The 27,488-nt window shown below is 36.1% G+C and overlaps 1 protein-coding gene and 1 long non-coding RNA gene across 3 annotated transcripts; both read right to left on the reverse strand.

Annotated features, from left to right (window-relative positions):
* Positions 1-1,211: 1,211 nt before the first annotated feature.
* On the reverse strand, positions 1,212-5,084 carry LOC145590750 (uncharacterized). Of its 2 annotated transcripts, none has more exons than XR_014102144.1 (4): positions 4,674-5,084; positions 3,867-3,955; positions 3,551-3,653; positions 1,212-1,501 (listed from the first exon to the last, which is right to left on the reverse strand). It is a non-coding gene; the product is annotated as an uncharacterized LOC145590750 (long non-coding RNA). The 2 variants fall into 2 exon arrangements; XR_014102145.1 differs by having other exon boundaries at positions 3,867-3,986.
* A 9,673-nt stretch (positions 5,085-14,757) lies between these two features.
* LOC145590751 (protein DCL, chloroplastic-like) lies at positions 14,758-24,268 on the reverse strand. Its single transcript, XM_081647152.1, has 3 exons — positions 23,640-24,268; positions 23,037-23,151; positions 14,758-15,133 (listed from the first exon to the last, which is right to left on the reverse strand). Exons 1-3 carry the CDS (start codon positions 24,008-24,010, stop codon positions 14,957-14,959), a joined length of 663 nt encoding a protein of 220 aa, XP_081503278.1. The 5' UTR covers positions 24,011-24,268; the 3' UTR covers positions 14,758-14,956.
* Between the last annotated feature and the right edge of the window lie 3,220 nt (positions 24,269-27,488).

The raw sequence follows: 27,488 nt of genomic DNA on the forward strand, positions 1-27,488 counted from the left end.
AGGGAGACATTTTTAGGTGTCTACAGAAGCCCCCACTTTGACTGAGTTTGTAGAAACGTCAGTTTCAAAAACGATAGTCAAAGTAGTCGATAGGGACGGAGAATAATTTAAGACGTTCTGTGATCCTAAATCACTCTTTATACGCCGATACCTGCAGAAAAGCGTTAGTTCTACATATAAAAGAGTAAAGGGATAGAATACTTATCTGACACCAGTTTATCGGTGGCAAATATGTTCAATAGTATCTGACAATGGTGTATCGGTGGCAAATGAGTTTGGTAGCTTTCTATGCTTGAAGAAATCCAACGAATGAAGATTGTTGTGATTTAATCGTTGACTTCTTCGCCTTGAGAGGTGGCAACGACCAACAATTTTCCATGCTTGAGGAAAAACTTGTCTGATGATGAGATTGCAAGTCTCTGTGTATCGAGAACCTTGCGCCGTGAATCGTCTTCGCTGTGGGAGATGATCACTAAAAAGAAATGATGATGGTTCGATTGTCACCGAACGTGGGCTGTAGATTGTCCCCGAACATGGGCTGTAAATGGTTCGCTTGTCCCCGAACGTGGGCTGTAGATGGTTCGATTGTCCCCGAACGTGGGATGTAGTTGATTCGCTTATCCCCGAACGTGGGCTGTAAATGGTTCCACTAGTGGAAAAAACGCTATTAGCAACTGGCGAAAAGTGGCTTTTAGCAACTGGCGCGTGGGGCTGCTATTGCGGGGGCTACTAATGAGAATATTATTTACAACTGGCACTTGTTCGTTGCTAATAGTCCTTATTCGCAACTAGCGTATTTAGAAGCCCGTTGCAAATACTCCATATTTTAGTTGTAAAAACAAATTATTCACAACTGGCTGTATTTAAGCCCGTTGCTAATAATTAGTATTTGCAACTGGCACTTAACTAGGCTCGTTGCGAATACCGTTTTTTTAAATTTAAAATTTTTTTATTCACAACTGCCTAGTTCTTTGCCCTTTGCGAATAATTATTATTTGCAGCTGGCAACTAAGCCAGTTGCGAATAATATTTTTTAAAATTTATTAACGTGTTTTTTGCAACTGGCCTAGTTTAAAGCCCATATATATATAGCAAAATAATAATTAAACTACCATTAATGTAATAACAATTAGCTTAGCCATCACAAAATTAATAACTAAGAAACGGTAATTTTTTTTTATAAAATTTGACAGAGTTTCCTATGTAATTTGAACTAATCCACCCAATCAATTTGGGGATAATAAGCAATCATCAACCTGTCAAATTACAATACGTCGTCCTGATAATCATACATCAAACCAATTATCTTCACAATCCCCCAAAAACAAAAAATCTCAAATACATACTAAGAGTTGAGTACACATTTCCATCCATCTAAAAAATCTAAATTAAACTAAGATTAATCTTTAAATAAATATTTAGTTCTGAAGAACTTGGACCATTGCTCCCGAATTTCATTGAGTTCACCATCATTGTATGATGCATCTCTTCCCAAATACACCTTAAACAAATTAGAAATTAGGCTAAATGTTAGGCAATGTAAATATATAAAATACATAATTGTCATGAACTTTTTAGAAATTTAAATTTGATTAATACTTTGTAACACACATTGGGATCACGCAACAACAACGCATCATCATATGCAAGAGCAACCACACAGCTCAGCGAATGATCAGCCATCACGTGGGCTAATCACATATACCAGACGAGCAAAGGGAGCCTTGAAGGGCAAAGGTGGTGGAGCAGCACAAGTAACAGGGAAGCAGTCATATGATCTACCTCCTGTTCTCTTCTTTTGGATTAGTCAGAAAGTAATATGGCTCATTGGAACTGAGAAATATTTATTTTATTGTTTTGATTTATTATACTTTTTATTTTAAATAAAATAGAATTGAAGTGCAATACACCCACCACTACCTCCACACATTTGTTATGGATCGATTCAATGGAGTCAAAGGACAAAGTCAGCCACCATGGGTGGTGTACACCAGGCGCAAAAAGGGAAACAAGCAAGCACAACAACTAGAGGCAGCAGCAAGCACAAGCATTACTATGCAAGAAGACGAAATCCATTAAGAAGAGGAGATGGAAAGAAAGCAACCAAGTTTCTATTATGTCTTTTATTGTCTTTCTATTTTAGCTAAGTGTCACATGTATTAGCCTTAAGGTCACCTTTGACCATTAGCAATCTCTAGTATAAAGTATGAAGTAGTAGTCAGAAGGAGGCATCCAAAAATTGAGTGAATTATTGTGAGATTGGTGACCTCAAGTCACTAGAGAGATTGATAGCCTAAAGCTATTGAATTATCCCCTTAAGCCATTAACAATCAATACAAGCATTCAACTTTGCCTTCAATTATATTCTTATTTGCAACTTAGAGTAACTGAGTTCATAACAACATTCTGACCTACAGTAGAAGAAGAGGACATAAACAGCAAGCAATACAAGGCAACACACACCCATTACCATGAGCAACAACAGTTTCTGAAAATTGCAGGCAGCCTTTTATCTTTTTACTGTTGTAATCTAGCTAGATGACAAATAGTAGTAAATGCTTGACAATCAAGGCAGTAGACCAAAGCTTGTAGCAATCAATTAGTATAAATAGTATAGCCTAAGTTAGAGGGAGGCATTCAGAAATTTGTATTGAGAAACTTTGGAGAGTCATGGCCTAAAGCCATTGTTATGTACGCAAGCTTTATGCTTTTCAATCAAAATTAACCTTCCGACCAATTATTTTCTATTTGAACAACCACGTCCGTTGCATGAAGCTCATCATTCTTCCTTTGTATTAGTTGCTTATGTATAAACTTTCAAGCTATTTTAAAAGTTCAGTTCTAATCTGTATAAATCAATGTTAACCAGAAAAACTGTTTTAAGTTATGTATGCAGTATGCCTCAGTCACACAGCTTATGGTCAGTTTTTTTTTTTAAAAAAAATTTATAAAACCCATCAAAAGGACTATATTATGTTAGATCCGAGCAAGCAAACTCAACAAAATAACCTGTAGTGGCCAGCATATTACCTAGCTAGTGCAATCATACCTAAAACAACAGCCAAAAATACTTAATATATTACAACATATTCAAATAGTTACACATCACCAGCAGCAGGCAGACTAAAAACAACAAACAATAGCCATTTAAGCACACACAATGATTGAAACATACACACCTGTTAGAAATAAACAAGAGCTTTTCCATCATATCATATATATATATATATATATATATATAGAGAGAGAGAGAGAGAGAGAGAGAGAGAGAGAGAAATTCTCATATTACTATATAGGCCGATAAAACATACACCATTAAATTTATTCTTAAATTAGTTGTTATCATTTGCCAAATTTATAATTGTACTACTTGATCAATATAATAGATAATCTATCAAATCCAGCTATAAAAAATCACAATTCATAACATGATTAGCTTATCTTAAAATCAATCAAATCAGAATTCTTGCTCCCATGTTTTGAACAAAATATAATCGAAACATCAAAACATAACAATCGAAAAAAGGAAAAAAAAAAAAAAAGGCAATACCTCAAAGCTCCAAGAACAAAGGTGGTTTTTGCGAGCAGCAGGAATGGAATCACGACATGAAATCAAACTGATGAACCCCGAGCTTCTTGTTAATCGAACCGGCCTGAAAGTAAAGGCAACAAAACGCACAAAAAATTGTATTTAAAGGCAAAAATAGACCCAAAAATAAAATAAAGAAATTTACTTTCAATTAAATTTGATAAAAATTGATGATAGGAAATCAAGGTCAAATATTATGATGTCACCAAGGTAATAAAAAATCAGGCCAAATAATTCCCACTAGGTCATTACAAGTTATGAGCAAGGATTGATGTACCTTTGTGCAACCAAAAAATTTGAGCAACCTGAGAGACAAGCAGTTAACGGCACCAGGAGATATCCAACCTCTTGAGATTTTTGTAACACCTAGCAAGAGAAATGGAGCTATTCTGACCAACTTGTAGAAACAAACATATTATGAGAGTCTAAACTATACATGGATCCTCCATTCAAATAGAACAACATGCAAAAGAAAGAATGGGCATCAGCCACAACTGATACCTTGGAGATGTTATTAACAGATAATTCTATCAAAGATTCTCTAGAGGTTTCAAGGAACACAACAATAACATCATCACTATCATAGAAAAATTGCAGTAATCAGGGGATTTGGCACTTAAGATTAACCAAAATGAAGATAAATCACAGACCTCAATATTCTACAAATTCATAAGATACCGCTAACAAACACACACCTGTCTAACAAAAAATTAACAAATTCACAGAAGCAGCAAATTCACGAAGCAGCAGATTCACGAAAATTTAAAAACCCAGAAGCAACAGACCAAGCTAGAATGAGCTAATTCATGAAAAAAATCAGAACAACCTAGAAGCAGCAAATTAATAAAATTTAAAACCTAGAACAAGCTACAATGAGCAAATTCACGAAAAATCCGAACCCAGAAGCAGCAAATTGATAAAAATTAAAACCAAGAACAGCCAATTCACAAAAAAATTAACCCAAAAATGAGACTTTTTTTGCTTCAATGACTAGTTTTTTTTGGCTTCAATAACTCGTTTTTCAACCCAACGATTGTGGAATTGACATACTCGATGATTTTTTTTTTAAAAAAAAAGTATTTACCTAGATTGTGAAATTGATACTCGATGAATTCATAAAGGACAAGACATACTTCAATTCAATTGAGGATTCTAAATAAGACTTCAATGGAGGGAAAAAGGGAAAGAGACGACGCCATTTGCATGCATCAATGGTGTGTATAAGACACTACAATGGAGGATTCAGAATAAGACTTCGTTTAGGGTTTCGTCCTACAAAATTAGGGTTTCGTATGGAGAAGAGTGTTGGAGGAGAGTACGCAGCAACGAAGGAGAGAGCTGGAAGAGCGTTAGAACTAATGGAGGAGAGTTAGCGAAAATGGAGAAGCAGCGAAAATGGAGAAGCGCGATTTTGAATTTTTTATGAGAGAGAAGGCGGGTTATTGAAAATTTTTCTGACAGAGAAGGCGGGTTATAAGTCTTGGGTTTCGATGAGTCCAACTCACCGCAGAAAATAAAACCCGAGCCTAAGGAAAAACTCAAAATTAATATAACCAAAATGCATAAATAACAAGATTAGAGAAAAGACTAAATTACCCTTGTAGCGTGCTTCGCTCGACCAAATGGAGCTCTTACTTGAGAAAGCTTAAGTCTCGCAAGCGCAACGGCCTCCGACGATATCCACCCACAACACAATCGCGACGGGTCTCCTGCTGGGAGGTTAGCCAAGCCGGACCAAAACACTACTCGAGTAATTAATGAGCTTATAGGTTTTCTCTCAAGTGGAGATGCCTAATTGAGCTCTCACTCAAGTGAGTTTTCCCAATTCCCAAATGGGATATTTATAGGGAAACTCAAGTGAGAAATCCACTCACCCATCAATGTGGGAGAGTTAGTAAAATCAATTTCTCCTTTTATTTTTAAATCAAAAACAAAAGAAAATAGCCAACAACTAATTAATCAACAAGTGGCATTCTAAAAGGAAGGGTTAGGTAAGGACCACAAGGGAAAGGGGGGACCAATACTTGATCCCCAAGCTTCCCAAAAATCGGCTCCCCTATGCCACTTGCGCCAATGGGCTGCTGCCATGTGGCAGCCTTGGCACCCAAGCAACCTAGCTGGCGCTTGGTGTGCGCGGCTGGCCTGCTACTATGCGTGGCTGTGCGGCTGGCCGAAGCCCCATGCGCCTAGCACTGCTAGCACGTTAGCGCGCTGCTAGCTAGCTAGCACTGCTAGCTCATTGCTGCGGTTGCCCCCGCACATGCTAGCATGGCTTGCTAGCCATGTGCTGGCAGCCTTGCTAGCAATGGTGGGCTAGCATGCCGCAGCACCTAGCTAGCCAGCCTAGGCTCGGCTTGGTGCGCATGCTAGCCACCTTGCCATACCAAATGCCCCTAACACTCGGTTTTCTTGGGGCATTCCGATGCTAGGGGTATTTTGGTAAATTGTTGATTAATTATTGATTTTACCGTCTCGTCTTTTATTTATTTGACTCAACTTGCGACGCTCGGTTTCGACGCTCCTAGCTCGATTTCTGACGTCTAATTATTTATTACTCGAGCGACTCATTAATTCCTTCCAAATTAGTTCGTCGTATCGGATCGTTAGTTGCTTGGGTGTGACCCGAAGGGTTCAGTCAAGATTAAGCTGTAATATTAATTATGCATTAATTATGCATTAATATTACTGATCGGAAGCAGCCTCCGACTAGGCATTTCGATCACTTGAACTTACTGAATAAATAGCTTTCCAATAGCTCCGAACCCTCTATCGGAATAATACACTTGTTCGAAGGACACCATTCCTTTCAATCTCTCACTTGTCCTTCCGGACAAGTGCGTTTTTAGTGTATAGCCTTTTTCCTATGTCACTTAATGTCTCTTCATGAACTATAAGGTAAGATTATTCGTCATCCTTATTATGTCCAGAAGTGTTTCTCGAAATCCGAGTTTGACTGTCAATAAACAGATGATTTCTAAAATCCATCTGAGCACGGCCATGCATTTTCACAGTCTCGCTCTTCGAGAGGCCTTGTAAACAACAAAGACATGTTCCCTATTGTTAGTAGGGGGACATTCCCAGTCTTGTAATGTAAGCTTCTCTTACTAAGAGGACCTAGCCGTCCGAGTGTTGCCGTTATAATCTCCATGTACGGCAGACGTTTGACTAACATCAAACGGACTAGTACTCAAACAAAAGAACTCACAATACTCATGGTCGAGGAAAGAGGTTTCGATAGCCATAATGAGAAGTATACTTATGACGATTTTTAAATCTCTTAAAGTATTCTCATAGGTCGATCCACTATGGTTCTAAACCAATACTTGTGCAAATGATTTATGACAATCATGTCCTTGTAGCACAACGGTGCTATAAATCAAACTACACACTAATCTTAAGCGGTCATTAATCGTCCATCTTTTAAATGATCTCGATTAGTGATAATTTTCGATTATAATATTTAATGTTCACTTAATAGGTATTTCTTTATCCAAGACTGGTCTTGATACCCTATTTTGAATATTCTCAAAATCGAGTGGACTCAATATTTAATTCTAAACCACAATTAAATAGAAACGGAGTGATAAAATTGCATGAAATTAAATTACTCCAAAACCTGAATGGTTGTTTAGAGTTAACTACACAAAAAAAGCCCTGTCTTTTTAGTTTTTTCATCGTTTAGGTACTAAACTTTATTTTTTTTCATTGTTTGGGTACTCAACCTAATTTTCTAGCCAAAATAAATTAAATTACCCTACAAAACTTAGTCCCTTGGATTAAAAAGATAGGGCCCTTAGTTAACTAACTACACAAAAAGGCCCTATCTTGTAAGTTTTTTCACCATTTAGGTACTAGGTTTTTATTTTTTCTCTGTTTGGGTACTTGACCCAATCTTCTGATCAAAATAAATTAAAGTACCCTAAAAAATTTAGTCCCTTAGGTTAAAAAGATAGGGCCATTGGTTATCCTTAATTTATGAATTACAACTCATCATTTGCCCGCAAAACAAAGGAAGAACATAAATTATAGGAAATTTTGAATTTTAACACCACAAAATAACGAAAAAAATGGTTTTCAACACCATAAAATAAAAAAATAAAAAAAAACACTTTTATTTTAACACCACAAAATTTTTAAAAAATTGGCTTTTACCACCACTTAACTGATTTAGGGATGAAAACCGTTAGTGGGGCCACAATGCCTACGTGTCAACATATTATTGGTAAAAAATAATAAAAAAAAAAAGAAAAAAGAAAACCCTAAAACTACCCCGGCCACCCCACCTCCACCGTGATTCACTGACCTTGACAGCCCCGTTCCCAGCCCTAGACACCGATAAATTCCCTCCCTCCCTTTCCCCCACCCCAAAATCGACAACCCTCCCCTAAGACCACCTTAAACGGCTATCGCTTTTCAAACACCTTAAAATCGGCGATCGAAAACGGCTCCAGTGGTCGAATTTGGCCGATTAAGGGCCGAAATGGTCGATTAAGGGCCGAAATTGGCCGATTTCACCCGTAAGTGGCCATTTCAGGGTCGTTTTTCGGTTGTTTGAAAATCAAACGGCCTTAGATTGTGGCCATGGGGGTGTGATTGTCAGTTTTGGGGTGGGGAAAGGGAAGGAGGGGGGTTTTCGGTGGCTTTGGAATGGGAACGGGAGGGTAATGGTGAGACAGAGGTGGCGCCGCGCTGCTGGGGTGGCTGGGTTAGTTAGGGTTTTTGGTTTTTTTTTTTAACTTTCTTTTTTTTTATATAAATTAATAATATGTCAACACGTGGCACAATTGGACCCCACTTAACGGAATTTCGGATGACAGCTGTTAAGTGGTAGTAAAATCCAATTTGTTAAAAATTTTGTGGTATTAAAATAAAAGTTTTTTTTTGTAGTGTTAAAAACCATTTTTTCGTTTTTTTGTGGTGTTAAAATTCAAATTTTCCTAAATTATATGACATACGAAATTATTTAGAAAATATGATCTAGTTTGTAACATTGCTAGAAAATGTGCATAAAATTCTTTTTTTCGGTCCTCTCATATATTAAGCACCTCTCATTATTTGTTTGTGGTTGGTGGTGGTGGTGGTGGTGGTGATGGGTGGCGTGGGAAACATGGGCCAAGGAAAGGAAGAGGGGGAGAAATGGCATACTACTACTCGTTAATATCAGTAGCTAGAACAGTAATGGAGTGTGTTCGATCTGTAAGGTTTGCGGTGCTTCTCAATGGTGTTCCAAGTGACAATTTCAGGCCTACTCGTGGAATCCGCCAAGGAGACCCAATCTCTCTGTATTTATTTATCACTGTTGTGGAAGCTCTATCAAATCTATTGCGCAAAGCTTTAGTGAATGGGGTTATTCATGGAATAAAAGTTTCTACTCTGCCCCTCAGATTTCACACTTGCTTTTCGCTAACGATTGTGTGATTTTCGCTAAGGCTACTGTTGAAGAGGCAAATGTGATTAAAAATATTCTTCGCACGTATGAGCTAGCTTCTGGGCAGCTGCTCAGTTTCGACAAAACGACGGTTTCATTTAGTGCTGGTGTGATAGAGGAAAGAAGGCAGGAAGTTGCTACAACTTTAGGAGTAAGTATTGTGGGCACTCATGATCGTTATTTGGGGTTGCCAATGGGAGTGGGGAGATCAAAAAAGGTTCTTACGAGAGGTGTTAAGGAGAAGTTATGGAAAAAACTTCAAGGTTGGAAGGGGTTGTGTCTTTCTAAAGCGGGGAGGGAAGTGTTGATTAAAGCAGTGGCTCAATCATTCCCTACCTACATTATGAGTCTCTTTAGACTACCCTCTTCTTTTTGCGATGAATTTCGTTCTCTCATTTCTCAATTTTGGTGGGGTCAAAAAAAGGGGGAAAGGAAGATTCATTGGTGTAGACACCCAAATGTGTCTCCCCAAAACCAAACCCAGTGATGAATACCTTTCGCGTCGAATCATAATCGAATGAGGTGAAAGTGTGAAAGGTCAAGTGTTGCGGTTGGTTTTTATTTAAAAATTCTTTCTTTCTGTTTTCGAAAACAACTCTATTTTATGAAAACATCCAATCCATTTTAGTTTGGTCCACGACACGAGTCCAATAATAGTGTAGTTGGATGGGGCTTGCAAAGATCTTTCCAACGATATATTATAAGCCCAATTCCGATGAATAATGAGGAAGTTATGGCCAAAATACTAAACCGGGCCCGACTTGATCTTTACATGCGGCCCGATGATCTAGGGGAGGGCCCAATGTTAATTATTATTCCTAAAGTTATTGGAATTAATTATAGTCTTCTAGAATTCTCTAGAAGGTTCTCATTAGTCCTAATAGAATTAGAATTAATAATTATATTTTGATGAGTTTTATTTGGAATAAAATATTATTCTATGAAAAATACGATTTCAGTTTCCATACGGACTTTACGAGTCAATTTTGATTCATAAGTGGACTCCGTGTTTGAAAGCGCGTAGGAATCAAGGCTGTCGCCAAACGACAGGCCTGTCGCCACGCGACAGACCCTGTCGCCTGGCGACAAGGTCGGTTTTGCAGCGACAGCGTGGAGTTTTATTCCTCATCAAATTCTACCTATTTCCAGACTGTTTTCTTATAAATAGGGTCCTGAACCTCCGTTTTTATTAATCCACAATCATCATCAATTCTCTCAATTCTCTCTATGCTCTCATCTCTCTAGCTTTTAACACAATTCCGCATTCACGAGATCTAGACACACCTAGCCAAGTTCGAAGTTGCCTTCGCCCTAGACGTGAAAGGTTATAATTTCTGAGGGTTTGGTCCCAAATCTCTATTTCAATTATTTAATTTAATTGTTTGATTTTATTATTTTCCTTGAAGTTACTAACGTGTGTATTTTGTTATTAGAAAGAGGCACGAGGCATCAAAGTATGTAATCTTATTGCTCTATTCTTGTAGAAAGCATGTTTAAATTTGTTTAATTCCTAGTATCATGTTAGGATGTCTTTATTGCTTTCTAGTATCATGTTTAGGGTGCTTCCTATGCTTTCTAATATCATATCAATATCATGTTAGTATCATGCTAGGGCTAAAGCTTTTATTCTTATTGCTTAGTGACATGCTAGGGTTTGTTATTAATCTTGTTAGTATCATGCCTAGGATCTTGCTAATATTATGCTTTAACATGATTATTATTGTTATAATTATTGTTTTTATAATTATGATGATTGTTATTATGTTGCTTGATGATTATTATTGTTATTGCTTGATCACGCCTTTGCATGTCTAAAGGGAATTTGTACTTGTAATCACGCTTAATAAGATAATTGATAATCTTGTTTAGGCTAATATGATTATAATTCAAGTGATCGCCAATAATAGATTTGCTTGTGCATTAAATTCAACCAACATAGATAAACAGGATTAGGGTTAACCTATTGATTGCATGTTAGTCAGAAAGCGCACATGAATACGAGAAGAATGAAGTAGAGGCCTATTTAGGGCAGGTTCAATCTCTTTTAGGTTGGATTTGTACCTTCATCCCCGAACCCTATTTGGTTCAAGACCTTTTGGAGTTGACGATCTCATGGATCGTTAAGGGGTGTAATCTTCACCTTGTGAACGGTTTACAAGTTCCTAAAACTTGTTGGCGACTCTTTTGCTCTAGCTTCCTTCCCTTTGGACGCCACCATGCTTAAGTGTATGATCACAGTGGGGTTCAAGTTTGGGGTAATGCTTGAAATATTCCCTACAATTGGATTGCGTGGAAGAACCTTTGCCGGCCAAATGTGAGGGGGGATTGGGGTTTAGGGATGTTAAAATGTTTAACTGGGTGTTGTTAGCTAAGCAAGCCTGGCGGTTGATTACTCAATCTGATTCTCTGTTCCATCAGGTTGTTAAGGCTAGGTATTTCCCTACCTTTGACTATTGGCACGCTTCGTTGGGGAGAAATCCAAGATACACTTGTAGGGGCATTCATGGTGCCAGGTGGGTTCTTGAAAGAGGTGTAAGATGGAGAATTGGGGATGGCTAGCTGGTAAGGATTTGGGGTGAAAGGTGGATTCCGGGTACTCAATCGCGCAAGGTGATTTCCCCTGTGATTAGTGGCAAAGAAGAGATGCGTGTGTGTGAGTTGCTTGATGACAATACTAGGATGTGGGATGTGGAAAAGGTTTGCACAACTTTCCTCCCGTTTAAAGCTGAACGCATTCTTGCTATCCCACTGAGTATCCGAAACCCGAATGATTGTATTTGTTGGGATCCCGATAAAAAGGGAATATTTTCTATTCGATCAGCCTACAACCTTCTCATGGGTGAGATGGAGGATGAGGGGGGCAGTTCGTATAATGGTGAGTTGAGAAAATTGTGGAATGTCATTTGGAGTGAACCAGTCCTGCCTAGGGTCAAGACGTTCTTTTGGAGAGCCTGCAAAGAAGCCCTTCCCATAAACCTAGGTCTGCACATTTGCATAGCAAACATCCCCTGCCTTTGCGGTATTTGTGGTGGTGAAGACGAGGGTGTTCTACACGCCCTTATGTACTGTCTCCGTGCAAGAAGTATATGGGAGGCTTGCAGTTTTGAGTGGGTGGTAGATAAAAATTGGAGAAATCTCACAGATTGGGCTGTGTTTGTATTTTTAAAGTTTGATCCTGAGGTGAGAAGTTGGGTGATGGTCATTTGTTGGGCAATTTGGGGTGCAAGGAATAGGGGTATGTTTGAGAATGAGTGGACTGATTCGAAGGAGGTGATGGCTTATGTAGGTAGAATCATGGGGGAAATGGAGGGAGGTGGGAAAGGTATCCCTGTCGGATGTCGGCCAAAACAAAGAAGCGTGTGGAGTGCTCCAGCTGAGGGTTTGGTGAAGATAAATGTTGATGCAAGGCTGCTAGGTAATTTTTGGTGTGAGTTCGGTGTCGTAGCTAGAAATTCGGAGGGTGTGATTCTCTAGTGTGCTTCTTTAAAAAGTAGAGGTGTGTGGGAGACTAAGTGTGCCGAAGCAAAAGCTATTCTCGTGGGTCTGCAACTTGCTGATGAGTTGGGGTGCACTGATGTGGTGTTAGAGAATGACAGTGAGAGTGTTATTCAAGCTATTAAAAATGGTGAGGCTGGCATTAATTCCTTCCGTCTACGGCTGGAGGATATTTATTTTGTTGCTAGTAGATTTAAACATGTATCTTGGGCTTGGGTAAGTAGAGAAGGTAACAAAGTGGCCCATGAGCTGGCTCATGTATCACCTTGGGGTCTTGATAGGAAAGTTTGGATAGCTGATGTTCCTCAACATATTTGTAATTTAAGTTTCTCGGATCTCCAGTTGAGTAATGAATTTGAGTTCCATTTGGGGCTTTGTTCAAAAAAAATAAAAAATATCAATAGCTAGAACAAGAAGAGAGAGAAAATATGTTGGGAAGAGAATTAAAGCTCATGTTTGTGAAGAAAGAGGATTTTTTTTTTTTTTTTGGTAAAGATTTGCTAAGGTTAACAGCGAGTTTAAGAGGATTTTTATTTTTTTTAGATTTGCCAAGGTTAATGGTGAGTTTAAGTGTAGTTAGGTTACCTGAAAATTAGGTTGAGTACCCAAAGGGTCCGGTGGAATAAAAAATAAAATTTAAAAATAAATAAATAAATAAATAAAAAAGGCCCCTTTAATTAGCTTAACTTGCTTGTTTAGTTCACATTACTTTTACTTCTCTCATCTGATTTGTTTGTCCGCTTAGGCTAAACCTTGACATTATGTCAACGATAAACTATAAAGAAAATATATAAAGTGGGGTCTTGTTAGATTCGTATTAATGTGTGTTTTATTAATATGTAATTTTTATATTTTTTATCACAAAATTAAAGATATTAATTTAGTGATAAAAAAAACCGCAAATTAAACGACGATCTGATATGAACTAATTTTTCTGATTTAAACTTATTTTTCTTGATCTGATCTGAACATATTTTTTCTAAAATAAGTAAAAATAAGTTGAGCTAAACAAGGCCTAATTGCTCCCTTTCTTCCACAAAAAAATCTATCTTCAATTGTTTCTGCTCCCTATAAAAATTGAAACTGTGTGCTCTTATATATATATATATATATATATATATATATATATATATATATATATATTCTTGGAAAAAACTCTTAATGTTGGTCATTTATGCTATTTTATTGTTCTTTCTTTCTCATACCTTTAGTAAATACTAGATTTTAGCCCGTGCGATGCACGATTTTTTTGATATTTTATTTTGTAATGTTGATTTATTTTAATCTCTTATCTTAATATTTAATAATTTCTTTTCGCTATTCTAATTTTACAACATAAATAAATTTAGTATAATAAATAAAAGTATTATAAATGATCTTATTTTAAAGAACTTCTAAAGATGAACTTTACAACGAAAATAGAACCAAGTTGTAATTTATTAAAAGTTATAATTAATTTTGTATATATGAAATATAGAAGTTTATCAATAATAAAATTATATACAACATTTTTATCTTAAAAACTCTATCTAAAATTCGCTTGCTTAAATGTTCATTAATAAGGTCATATAATCGCTTTTGAAAATGCATGATATTTAAACATGCGATATCCTATCACTTATATAATAGTGTAATTTTTATAATTTTGTTTGTTATAGATATCTATGTTATTATTAAGTGGAAATTATTGTTATTGAACTTAAATTATTTTAATGGACTGAGTATTATTACCAAACCATTTTTTTTTTTACCGATTAAACTAATTTTTACTGATTCTTTTATTTATTTAACTAAATTAAATATATTATAAATGGATCTTATTTTAAAGAACTTTTTGAAACGAAAAACCGAGTTATAGGATATTTATTAAAAGTTATGATTAATTTTGTATATATTGTATGAAATATTAGAGGTATAGTGATAATAAAACTCTATACAACAATTTTACCTTAAAAAATCTATCAAAAAATCGGTTACTTAGTAACATATGTATCACAATAATACATTAAAAAAAACATGCCGCTCCTAAAAGAGCTCCAACAAAAATTGGAAAACTAGATACTTGTATTGAGGCCTAGAACAAAATGCAATGTGTAATGCATCTTTCAGCCTATAGCTCCAGAATTCCACATCCCACGGTGTGGTTCAAATTTTACAATATGTATTACACTTCAAAAATTGGAAAACTAGATACTTGTATTGAGCTCCAACAAAAATTGGAAAACTAGATACTTGTATTGAGGCCTAGAACAAAATGTGTAATGCATCTTTCAGCCTATAGCTCCAGAATTCCACATCCCACGGTGTGTTTCAAATTTTACAATATGTATTACACTTCAAAAATCTTTACTTACCATAATTTCAGTCTTAATACAAATATATTAACAATACAATGAAAGTGACAAACTCATGTAATTGGACGATTCCGGGTTTCATTACCAGCTTCACTCATATCGTCTACGCCGTCGAAAATGCTTCAGGATAAAACTTTCTGCATACAGTGGATAATTTTTCCTGATGAAGCCCTTAATGCACTTCCAGTACGAGAAGTCAATAAACTCACCATCTTTGCGAACTATGAACATACACCGGGAGTCTTGAAACTGAGGATGGTATCCAACCTAGCCACCAATTAAATTTTTCATCAGCAACCATTGTATTTTGCTCAAGTACAACTCTAAATGGAACATTAGCCTAAAAATCAACACCTACTTTTCATTTGATTAAAAGGTTGAATGGACTCTTGATCAAGCAACATATAAGGAATCTAGTCCAAAAAGAACTAAGAGACATGGCCTACAATCTTGAGCTCAATCAAGAAATAGCCTAAACATATATATATAGTTGAAATCTTCCACTACTTTTGCAAGTTCAGATAATGTTCCTGCCCGGCCATACAGCCAATTCATGGGCATTTCTATCCTTTTCAGTTTAACACCATTCACCGAACAACTATTACACTGATCTGAAAGGATGACACTCAAACAGAAGTTGAGGCTTCAACAATTTGCAATTTTTACACGTACCATTGCAAAATAAAAACAAGGAAAAGATGCTATATTATACAAGGTGGTTCTACAGCCCATCGTCAAGGTAACTTAGACATTTGACAGTGAGATCCATCCTGTGCCTACATCTCAACTACAAAAAGCGGCATATAAATCATAGGATTGCCACAATCTCTTAACACATGGACTAAACACAAATAAAGTACACATCTCCATATATGCTTCTCTACAAACTTTAAGGTTGAGCCAAAAGAGATTACAGTAGTATAGCAAGATATCCTTGTGCTTTACAAGGAATGAACTCGAGTATTATCTATTAAAGAAGAAAGTTCCCGGTGCTTCAATGATTATCATAGAGAAGCTTGTGGAAAAACCAAAAATGACTTAATACAATATCTATATATTACTGTAAAAAATGTTCTATGGTAACAAACTAACAATATTTCCTGCCATAGGAATTATTGTTTCTTCACTATATTTTTGCCATGGCTTGTATGGACTTCCCTCAAATACACTTGATATAATAGAGAACTGAAAGGTTTTTCCATATGTAACACCTTGCCACAAGATGAGAATTCCAACCCATCCTCTTAAATAAAATATCAATGTCATAGAACAGTCATTTTCCCTAGATACAATAGGCCTAATCCACAGTATGAAGAACCCTAAGATAAATTACATCAGTTCAAATAGATAAGTTAACGTTTCAATCTATTATGTTTTTTAGCCTATCCACACTCATTTTATCCTCTTTGAAATTTTAATTTCATGAATGGAGCAATTAGAAAACCATCAATTACATAACCATATTACTAACAAGCCTCTGAAAGGTTAGGTGATGTGCACTCTGCAGGAACACACATATTTTATAAAATAGCCTCCATATATAATGTTAACAAATACATTGATTTTGAGATGTCAATTACTGAAAATCCAGTTCTATAAAATTCATAAAATAAAAATTATAAAAAATTACATTAAAAAAAGGTTGCGCTTCAATCTCAATAATACAATGCAAAACCACGAAAATAAGACCTAGAAATTACTCCCTAATAGTAAAACATGACAGCCTAGCCAATAAAAAAGATATGACAGCCTAAGCAACACAAATAGGATTTAAAATAGTGTTTTTCAGTTTATACATTGGTCAATTCGATATTTTAAACCCATTGGTAGGACTAATTTTTAGTTCACAAACTCTAATATAAGCTATCAAGGGCCAATAAAAGCATGTGGTTAAGAAGACAGTAGTAACAATGCCATTCTTATTTGGCAGGCCTAATATGCATAACACTAATACATCAACAAAATGTATTTATAAGGTCTTTGGTTAAGAAGCCAATAGCAGTAAATGCCTGCTCTACATTGGACACCTTATAAGCACTTTGCAATAGACAAAGTAACTAACTAAAGTTTTCCATCTACTACACCTTACTTCATTCTCATAAGTCATATGACACAGCCCCCCATCAAAAGCACAAATTGTTGCTAGTGACTAGGTGATATGAATTCAAAACTAAATCGTATTAAACTCCAAAGCATTGGCTTAGGCGGTGCTTCGGGTTGGTGGAGGACAGGCTAGGCTGTGGAATCGCCAGGGCCTCTAGTAAAATAGTGGCGCATAAATCGAGGGCTATGCGGATCCTCAGACATATATGAAATAGAATAAAGATGGACCAAGCTACTTATGAATGTGTCTTGCTGACCCTGGGATTGGCAAGGAATTCATTTAATTAGCTGGGAGAAGAAGGATCCACTGGGAATGAATGGGCAGATTGAAGTAGTATCTTCATTAGCCGGAAGGAATTAGTCTCCACTAGCGTCATTCGAAGAACGAACAAGAAAAGGTGGACTGTTTAGGTAGGATAGATGGATATGGTCCAATGGCATGGCTAAAGCTTTGCTTCTTGTAGACTGAACTTTCTTTGGGCTCCGAGTCGTTTTTGGGTAAGATGGTAGAATTTTTCTTCGCCACTAGTGGCAACGAAGTTCTTGGTAATTAGCAAGGAGGAAGGAAGATCTCCACTCATTTCATTCTGCGGTAAGGCAAGGCGCGACCCACAACAGCTAGGTTTTGAAAAGGACTTTTCATGTCATTTCCATTTAGGTCCGATTCGGATCCCTCTGTTGTTTCCTTTTCCTCCCGCACCTTTTCTTCGAAATGAGGCTTTCTCTCTTCACGAGTCGTCTGACTCTAGACTAACCCACCTTTTCCTACCCCTGAGTCGGCTACTGCTTTATCAAATCATTCCTTTTCGCGCACTACTTCACTTAACGGGCTATGCTACCTTGTGATTCTAGGAAGTCGAGGATTCCCTTTGCTATTTATTCTTCCTGTTCTTCGGGTCTCATCTGAACGGCTCGATGCCTCATGCAGGGCCTTCTGCCGGAGAAAAAATGTCTGAGGCCATTTCGATAAGCGTTTGCTCGGGATATAGCAGCCCGGCGTTCGAAACAAGTTTCTCACAGGGCAACAAATGTCGAGCATACGACGATGCCGCCTGTTTTCATTTCGTGGAAGTCCTTGGCAGACAATTCCTCAATATCTTGTTCATTCACAACAAAATATTTTCTTTATGTGTCGGTAAAAAAAAAATGTTTTTTTGGAGAGAGATACTATTTCACCAATCGAGTTACAGGTATCTAACATATTTATACCTAACGATTTTCCAATTCGATCCAATCTATTAATTTGTAGACTTTCTACATCTCATCCAATTATCACGGGTTCTAACTTGCGTCACAGGTTACGACATAAGCGCTTCTTATTGAGAACTCAAATTTCGCGCTAGGCGCTCACATTTGTTTTTTGGCTCCCCCGTCCGGTGGACCTGATCTATAGTTAGGGGACAATACATACCAAAAGGTTCGAAGAAAGGAAGATAAGAGTGCCCCTGGACGGTAGGGATTCCGCCGTAGATCGAGTTCCGGCTCGGTCCACACCCTCCAAACTTACTTGACGAGGAATCCATTCTCGCGAACAGCCTAGATCGTTTGTACAGACTTTTTGGGTGCCAAGGTCGTCGAACAAGTGTCCGTGCTGTTGTTGCTCCTCTGGTGAATTTAGAGAGTTAAACCCACAGGTGAGATTTTGCTAGAGGAAGGATAGGATTGAAAGGCTACTTTCACCGCCGCTTTCTCTCCAGTGTTGTCAGCCGCCCGCGGTCGTAGCTTCGCTACTCGGTTGTGCTCCCCTGTGGGTGGGAGTCGCGGGATGACCCATGGTTTTTTTTAAGTGAGGAAATAAGCTTTAGCTAGGAGCCTCTTTTCTTTCTGCCTAGCTCCCTGAAAACAACGTTCGACTTGCATGTGTTAAGCGTCCACTCCCAATCCCGAGACCGGTGAGGAGGATGTGACCAAAGTTCATTTTCCTTATGCTACAGGTGTCTTGGTGGTTCATCCCGATGTGGTGATCGATAAAGGTCGAATTTATACCTACTACAGCGAGGATTACACTTCTAAAGTCTTCAAAAGCTTTGAAGAAAGGATAAGCGAAGATCTTAAAATGATCTTCTAGTTTCGGGGAGAATTCGCAAAACTCCGTTTCCATCGAGGAACTACGAGATCACCCCAAGGACGCCCTCGGCATCTAGGGGTCACGGGCCGAAGTGTTTGGCCTTTTCTTCTCCGCGCCCGCTCACGCTTCGCTGATCGTTGACCCATCAAGAGAGAGTGCCACGCTTCAAGAGCGGAGTCAGAATTTTCGTTTAGAGGACTTTGGCACGACTAGTCTGGCTCCCTGCGGGAGTCCCGGCGGCCGCCATCGCTGTTAAGAACAACCAAGATCCGGTCCTCTATTGTTTCTGGTGCTCAACTTACTGGTAAAGGTAGGCCTCTTCATTTTGTCTCCCCTGTTTTAAGAGATGGTAAGCCACATGCTAGTTTATTGAAGAATGAATTGGATTCGGCTGCTATGCCATGGATGAATTCTATTGTGCTTTATGTGGTTGGTGTTTTTCCTACTATTGTTAAATATGCACCGTTATATTGCTCGTGATTGGAACTTTGAAAGTAAACCTACTGTGTTTTATCATGATGATGGCTACTTTCTGGTGAAATTGAATTCTATGGAGGATAGGGAAGGGAACCAACACTCTTGTCATAAATAATTTAAGCCCATAGCTTACGCTGTCGAGTGAGGATTGGGTGAGGGAAGTTCCAGATGTACCCGGGTGCAAATCAGCCAATAAAAAAAAGACAAGTAGAAGCGAGTTCGGTCGACGTCCTCTCTAGGATCAGTGCCGACTTTGATGGACGACGTGTTCAATGCCAAGCCAAATTTGCTCTCAGTTGCTAAATTTACGGCCGCCCAAAAGGCGGTGCTTCGGGTTGGTGGAGGACAAGCTAGGCCGTGGAATCGCCGAGGCCTCGAGGTAGTAAAGTAACCTGATTGAAGAGGAATAAGAGATTCGATTTGAAAAGGCTGTAAAGGCCAAAGCCGGATGGATTGCTTGACACGACACCGATTCCCAAGTTAGGCCATATGTGATACCGGTTGGACGGACTGCTGATCTGTTTCGGATAAACCTTTGCGTAATCCCACTTTTGCTAGTCCCGCTTTTGCTAGTTATTTGGATGCAGGAGCGGAACTACCGGGTACTTTTTTAATTCGTTTCTACTTTTATTAAAAAAAGAAGAAAGACTTGTCCGAAATCACCGGTTGGGTTTGCCAACCAAGAAAGGCATGGGATGCACCCTTTCGAACTATGTCTCTCGGAGAAGCGCTCTTTCGGCTACCTTCTCCTCGAGGTACGGTTTGAGTCCGGGTGTGGAACTCGATTAGAAAAGAGAGAATTCCTCTCTTTATATACGAAATTCTCTCTTTATTTATCAGAATTTGGGTGACGCTATGAAAGCAAGGCTTTCTTTCCTATCCGGTTAGTGAGCCCCCTTCTTTTAGAGGATCGGGGTTGAAAACAGCTTTACGTTAGGAAAGGAATGTGATTCTTCTCCTTTCTTTCAGTCGAGTCACTTCATACCTCTCGTTGAAAAGCAAAAGTTCTCTATAGTATAAGGCATATCCTGGATCGACTAAGCCAGAAAGGGTTCAGTATTGACTTTCACAACTATCAAGCCACTGAGATATCGGAGTTTCAATCAAATGTTGTTTATCAAGACCTTGACTTAGAAGGATGCGATCCCGTAATAAGTGTTGGAAGGAAAGAAAGCATTCTCAAGGGGCATCTCGTAAAGGCTAAGACCACTTATTTCGCATCAACAGAAATCTGAGTAAAAAGTAAATTTCCATTTACTGATTTCTTCTTTTACGGATTTGCCTTTGACTATACAAGAATATTTTTGCTGATAAAGTATTCGATACTGGGTTATTCATAGTATTACTATACCCTCCCTATTCATTGCGGGTTGGTTATTCGTCGGCACGGGTTTAGCTCGCCTAATTTGTTCATGACTTTTCCTAAACTAATGCTCACTTTACATCAAACAACGTAAATTTATTTTCCTAAGGCTAAACATTTGGTTATATAAAAAAATAAATAATGCTCTTCCAAATAACATGTAGTTCATCATTCAACAAGAATGAGGAATTTAGATAGCGTGCTCTCTAGAGAAGCTCAAAAATAAACTAATAACGGGTTATATGATTTGGCTATTCAAAACTTCCGCAACCTTATGTGGGACACAACAGCATTAATGCGCCTCCCCCCCCCCCCCCCCCGCCACGGCCACACTAAAAAAAAAAAAAACCTTAAACCCGCCTGATTTGGTCAAACTGAGCATATAGCCTACCTACCAAGTTTCCGTTCTCCATCGATGAAAATTGGCAAATCTATGACTGAGATAATTAAGATAAAATAGCAACAATTATCACCTCTTTCACTATTTGGAAAACATTTCCTCTACAGTTAACCTTAAATTTTGTAAATTGGGCACAATAAATGAGCCTCTTTGAGGAAAAACACAGGAAGCTTGAGCTATGTGGAGAGATGACATCTCATGGAACATTAATGTTCTAAAGAAGCTTAATAAAATAGTTTGCCTCGTTGTGGACCCTTTTGTGACCTCAAAAGGTTAAAATTCTGACTAGATTAAGGGCATTACAAATAAAGTAAATAAATTACTTTTCCTACTAAATGGAATCTGCTTCACCCTCATTGGATGTTATTGGCTTGGCTCACAGTATTTGGTCACTGATATAACTCACTTCAGTTATAACTGCATAATATATTCTCACTAATTTCATCACCTTTAGAGCTACAACTCTACAAGGAGTTCCTACAATAACTAAGATGGGTGGCTTCAAGTATACAAGAAGATACCTCAAAAAAGAAAACTAGCTCTTCTAGAAGAGAAGCAGCTTGGAACCTTTCATTCTTAAGACTGAAAGACTAACTTTGCACTTGTGGCAATGTATGTTAGTCTAATACGGGATAGAAGCTTACTTTCTAGGTAAAAGTTCGGTTTAACCAAACCTTGAAACATGATATTTTTGTTCTAATTTCCCCTAATATAAGAACAATCATGACAATATGACACATGATAATTTGACACCATTAAAACAAATAATTTAGAAAATAGTTTGAGTCGGCACAATGTTCCTCCCCATAATTAACACAGAACACTATGAGTGAGATACACTACTTTGTTTACCCAAGATCATTTTAAAAGATGTACTAAAAAAAAAAAGGCTCCAACTCAATATCCAATAGAGGTATTATTAAAATAAACAAATAAATAAATATATAAAGGTAAGCATAAGACAAGTTAGTCCTCATAGACAGACTCATACATCGCTACACCACTAATGCTAGTTGTGGGAGGTAAATAATCTAATCCCATAGTGCATCAAGGAAGCAACAGACATGCATGGCTGAAAAGTAATATTGTGTATGGATAAGAAAAATGGAGAGAAAGAAAAAGAAGTGAAACTAATAGTTGTGCTTCCTGAATAATGATACAGACTGGGAGAGAGGAGAATGAAAATGGAGGTTTTTCAATCTCTTATCCATCTAAATAAAATAAACTCTCCCAAAGTTGGAAAGATTTGACGGGGAAACACAAGGTCACTTCTTCCTCTCCTTCTCACCCTTCCCCTTCTATCTCTTACTTCGGCTCCCCTTCCTTCCTCCATTGTTATCAAAACACATGATAACAAAGGCAAAAACCAAAAAATCTTAAGTATAGTTTTCACTAAGTTCATAACAGAGCGTGCTAACAAACATTGAAGACCACTTATGCACAACATATCACTCTCGAATACCCCACAAGCATAGTACATGATTAAAAGGCAATGTAGTCCATTATTCCAAATTCAAAACTATTGAAATAGATTTTTTTTTTTTATGTAGAATAATATTCATTTCAAAGCCAACAGGTTAGACTAGACGACTCAGTAAGCTGCAATTCACAAAGGGATGTAGGTTTCAGGGCAATTTCGCTTGTACGAGAGAATCAATACTGAACACAATTTAGAATACCAGAGAAGACAAGAAAATGTAATATACAGAGCAAAATTTTATAAGCTGAAATAGAGAAGATAAAGAAGAGAGAGAATTACAGTGATGTAATCAACTCCACATCCAATTTTATTGTCACATTCAGGGTGATACGGTAGCAACCTCTCCAAAATCATTTTCTCATGCTCAGAAGTCAATCTATCGCCACTTTGGTATCTGATTTAACAAACAAAATATTAGAACTCTTTACAAGACTCCCATAAAATGAAATAGCAAAAACAATTAAAAACAAATAATACACAAAACAAAAATAAAACATATATGAATCAAACATGAATATCCACTATCTCCCTTTGAAGGTCAAAATTAATCCAACATACCCAATTACACGAATACTTGTACATTATCAAAAAATATAACAAATGGTGTAAAAAATACAACTAATTTCAGAAAATAAGCATACTTTTTTTCGGAATAACCAGTAATTATTAACAAACAACCCAAGAAAAAATGAAATGAAAAAACCAATATTCAACAGGTAAGCATGAAAATAAAATATACCCAATACAGTATTTAATCAAACAAACATACCCAATTACACATACACTTAATTAGATTACAAAAAAAATTGCCACATGAAAAACTTCAGAGAAATGGCGGAAAAAAAAAAATCAAATTGCAAACATGAAAATTATGAAACTTACTTTCCAGAATGAAGAATCATTCTAACAAAGCCAACAAGAGGAACAGTATCCTCTAAAATCTGGTCTTCCCAATCAACCCAACTCTCTCTTTCCGCAACCCTCTCAAAACTATTTTCTCCCTCTAAATTCTCGGTATCGTCTTCGACAGAATTCTCAGCGTGCGATGGAGGAGAAACAACCGGTTTCCTCAACAAATCAGGGCCGTAGGATTCAGGGCTTCCAGTTTTTAAAGCGCAACAACAACGACGCTGCTGAATTTGGTGAAGATAAACAGATGAAGGAAGAGATAAGGTTGAAGACGACGAACAAGAAGAAATAAAAGTACCCAATAAGTTAATATTGGAACTACTAATACTGCTAATTAATGACATGATTCTTATAGTGTTGCGAAAAAATATGGAGATTGGGGGGTGGTTGATGGTTGTGGTGCCACCCTGGTTCAGCTCATGGCGGTAGCTAACAGGGTGGTTTCGAGGTGAGGGTTAAGAGACGTGCTAACGGTAATGGTGGTGTTGGTGAATTGTGAAAATATGGACAAGATAAAGGGGTATGATTGAGCTCTCTGGATTTTTTGATAGAGAGGATTTGCTATTTTTTTTTCTCCAATTTTTTTGTTGTTTGTTTTGGGTTGGGTTTTGGGTGTTGAAATAGATTTATGGCCTTATGGGCTATCTATAATTAATTCCTAATGACTACAACCTCCTGTAGCCATAACTACCTACCCCTCCTCCCTGAAATTACAATAAAATCCTTACCCACACCCCACTAACCATATAGTTACCTGCACAGTTGCATTTACTCCCTACTAACCACGGTAATTGCAAAAAAGAAAAAAAAAAACAAACATCATTTCAAAACCATTTTGACAAATTCTCTCTCATCAAACCAAAAACTCGCAAAAAACTCACTACAAATTGCTTCAAAATTACTGCAAATTGCATCAAAACTTCTAAAAATGTCTGACATTCGAGATGAAGTTCTTCAATCGCAACCAGATTCTGAAAAATAAAAGTAAGAATATTTGTTCATTTTAGTAGAATTTTGAGTGTAAACCCTAGATTTTATATTTTAATTTGCGATTTGATATTCTAAAACAAAATCTACTATTATTACACTTATTTTTTTTGCAAAATAGACTAAAATCTACTATATTTGGTAGTATTTTTGTAGAAACGAAACAGAGAAGAACACTTCAAAGGTTCCGTCGGAGAAGACGGTTGCTGAACAAATGTTCATTTTCGGTAAATGTTCATTTTCATTTTGATAGATGTTCATTATGATATTAGTATATGATCATTTATATTCTTACCTTACATCTACTAGGGTTCATTCTTGAGAGAAGATTACCCTAATTTTGTTTATGATCTTTACATATTAATGAATGTTTACTAGTATTTAAACATGTGTTTATTTGAATGTAAATACGTACATGTTCATTCTCATATTGAAAATATCCACATAGACTATAATAATACATGTTTAACTTCATATTAAATTATATGCTCATGAGCGTCATTTGAATATTATATTACATACATTTTAGCTCTAATATTGATAGATGCTTATTCGAATTTGATACATAGATATTCATTTGGATATGTGTATATTCACACATATATTAATGTTTGTTCATTCACATGTCAAAAAATGTTCAAAAATAAATCACATATTGTTCATTCATCATAAACCTTTGATGATTCTATTTTAAAATATGAATTCTATTTTAAAAAATGTTCAAAAATAAATCACATATTGTCACTTACGTCATGGAGTTATATAATTCTTAATTGATTTTTTTTTTTTAATGTGAATAAAATACAATCGATCCCCAACTCTTAAAAGATATAATAACAAGTGTCCCTGTTGAAAAAGATATGTCTACAATTGTAAGGTATAATAATCTTTTATAATAGATTATATGTTCATTTTGACATGATTTTTTTTTTTGAAATTCTTTTGATATATATATATATATATATATATATATATATATATATATATATATATATATATATATATATATATATATATATATATATATATATATATATATGATTGTTCATTTAAGTATACAAAAATGTTCATTTCACTAACACTTCGATATAGATTCTTTAGGTTCATGTAACATAATTGAAAGATAATGTTCATTTACGAAATTCAAAAATATTCTTTTTAGTATGCAGTTATGTTTATATGCGGCCTAAATCATAAATTTCATTCCTCTGAAATAATTTGATCATATATGAAATTCAAAATGTTCACTTATATATAAAGTAATGTTCATTTTTAAATACATATTTGTATTGGTTCATTTCAGTATGCATATATGATCTTCCAGATCGAGAGTAAGGAAGACAATTCTGGAGACATGTAAGTGTGTAATCTACATGATTTGAAAGTGTTTATTTGATTAGTCACTTACATTATAGAGTTTAATTGTTAATTGATTTTATTTTTTAAAAAAAAATAAATTATGTATGAATAGAGATGACAATGATATTCTTATTCAATCAATAGTGGATAAAATACAAAAAGAGCGCCAAGCTAAATCTCATTTAGTTGATCCTAAGCTTTTAAAGTATATAATAACATCAAGTGATCGGTCCTGTTGAAAAATATATGTATGCAATTGCAAGGTATAATGATCATTTATAATAGACTATATGTTCATTTTGACATGACGCTATTCTTAAAATTCTTTTGATATATATGTGTGTGTGTGTGTTTATGGTTGTTCCTGTAAGTATATAAAAATTAAATATTTATTTGACTAACACTTTGATATAAATTTTTAAGTTTATGTAACATAATATAAAGATAATGTTCATTTTTATATAGATTTGTGAACACGTATGTTCTAAAAGTTTTTATATGCTCATTTTATTTGGATACAATGATCATTTATATAAAACATAATGTACATTTTTGTTTTGCCAATTAAACATTTATTAAATATGTAATATCAATATAACGTTTATGCATATATATATTGATATACAAACACAGTTTATATTGTAGTGATGTTTCATATGGGGTAGGTGATCGAAACATAAGCTAAAATTTAGAGATGGAAATTCTAAACCATACCTATAATTATATTGACATTGTAATTTGTTTGGATTATAGATAAACCAAATTAGGAAGCTGAGAATACAGTACATTGCTCAATTGATGCTATTTCTGGAAAATACAGAAGCTAGAGGCAATAGAAGAAGAGTAAAGAAGATTTATGGAAGCACAAATTACTAAAAATATTGATCTTTTCAAATATTTGTTCATTTATGGAATTCTAAATGATCAACTACATTAATATTCATATTTTTTAATTCATTAGTATATGTTATATTGTATAAAAGAACATATATATATACACACACACACATACACACACACACACACATATAATTACTGGAATGAAAATGTTCTTCAACAAGAAGTCATATGTTCATTACTAGAATATTTTATGTTCAATTACATAACAATTGTAACAAAATGCAATATAATATTCATAACCAAAAGACAAATGCTCATTGCTAAAACTAAATATGTTCGATTACATATCAGTTATTAGAAAAAGACAAATTCTTAATTATTATTATTTGCCAACCTATTCGCTACCTTAGTATCAAAAAAAGCTAACAACCTATCATACTTAGAAGAAATATGTTAACTACCACATTAATTAAACACTTTGAATTGAACATCTCTTGGAACACTTGGAGGCCGAAACTTGAAAGCACACTTAAAGGAACTTGATTATATCTTGAATCACTTGAAGGAACTTGGCACAAATATTTCTTGAATCACTTGAAGAAACTTGGCCTTTTTTTGGAGCCGTTGGAGGATGTT

Source organism: Chenopodium album, chromosome 18 (assembly GCF_948465745.1).
Source record: "Chenopodium album chromosome 18, dcCheAlbu1.1, whole genome shotgun sequence".
In the NCBI taxonomy this organism is placed as follows: Eukaryota; Viridiplantae; Streptophyta; class Magnoliopsida; order Caryophyllales; family Amaranthaceae; genus Chenopodium; species Chenopodium album.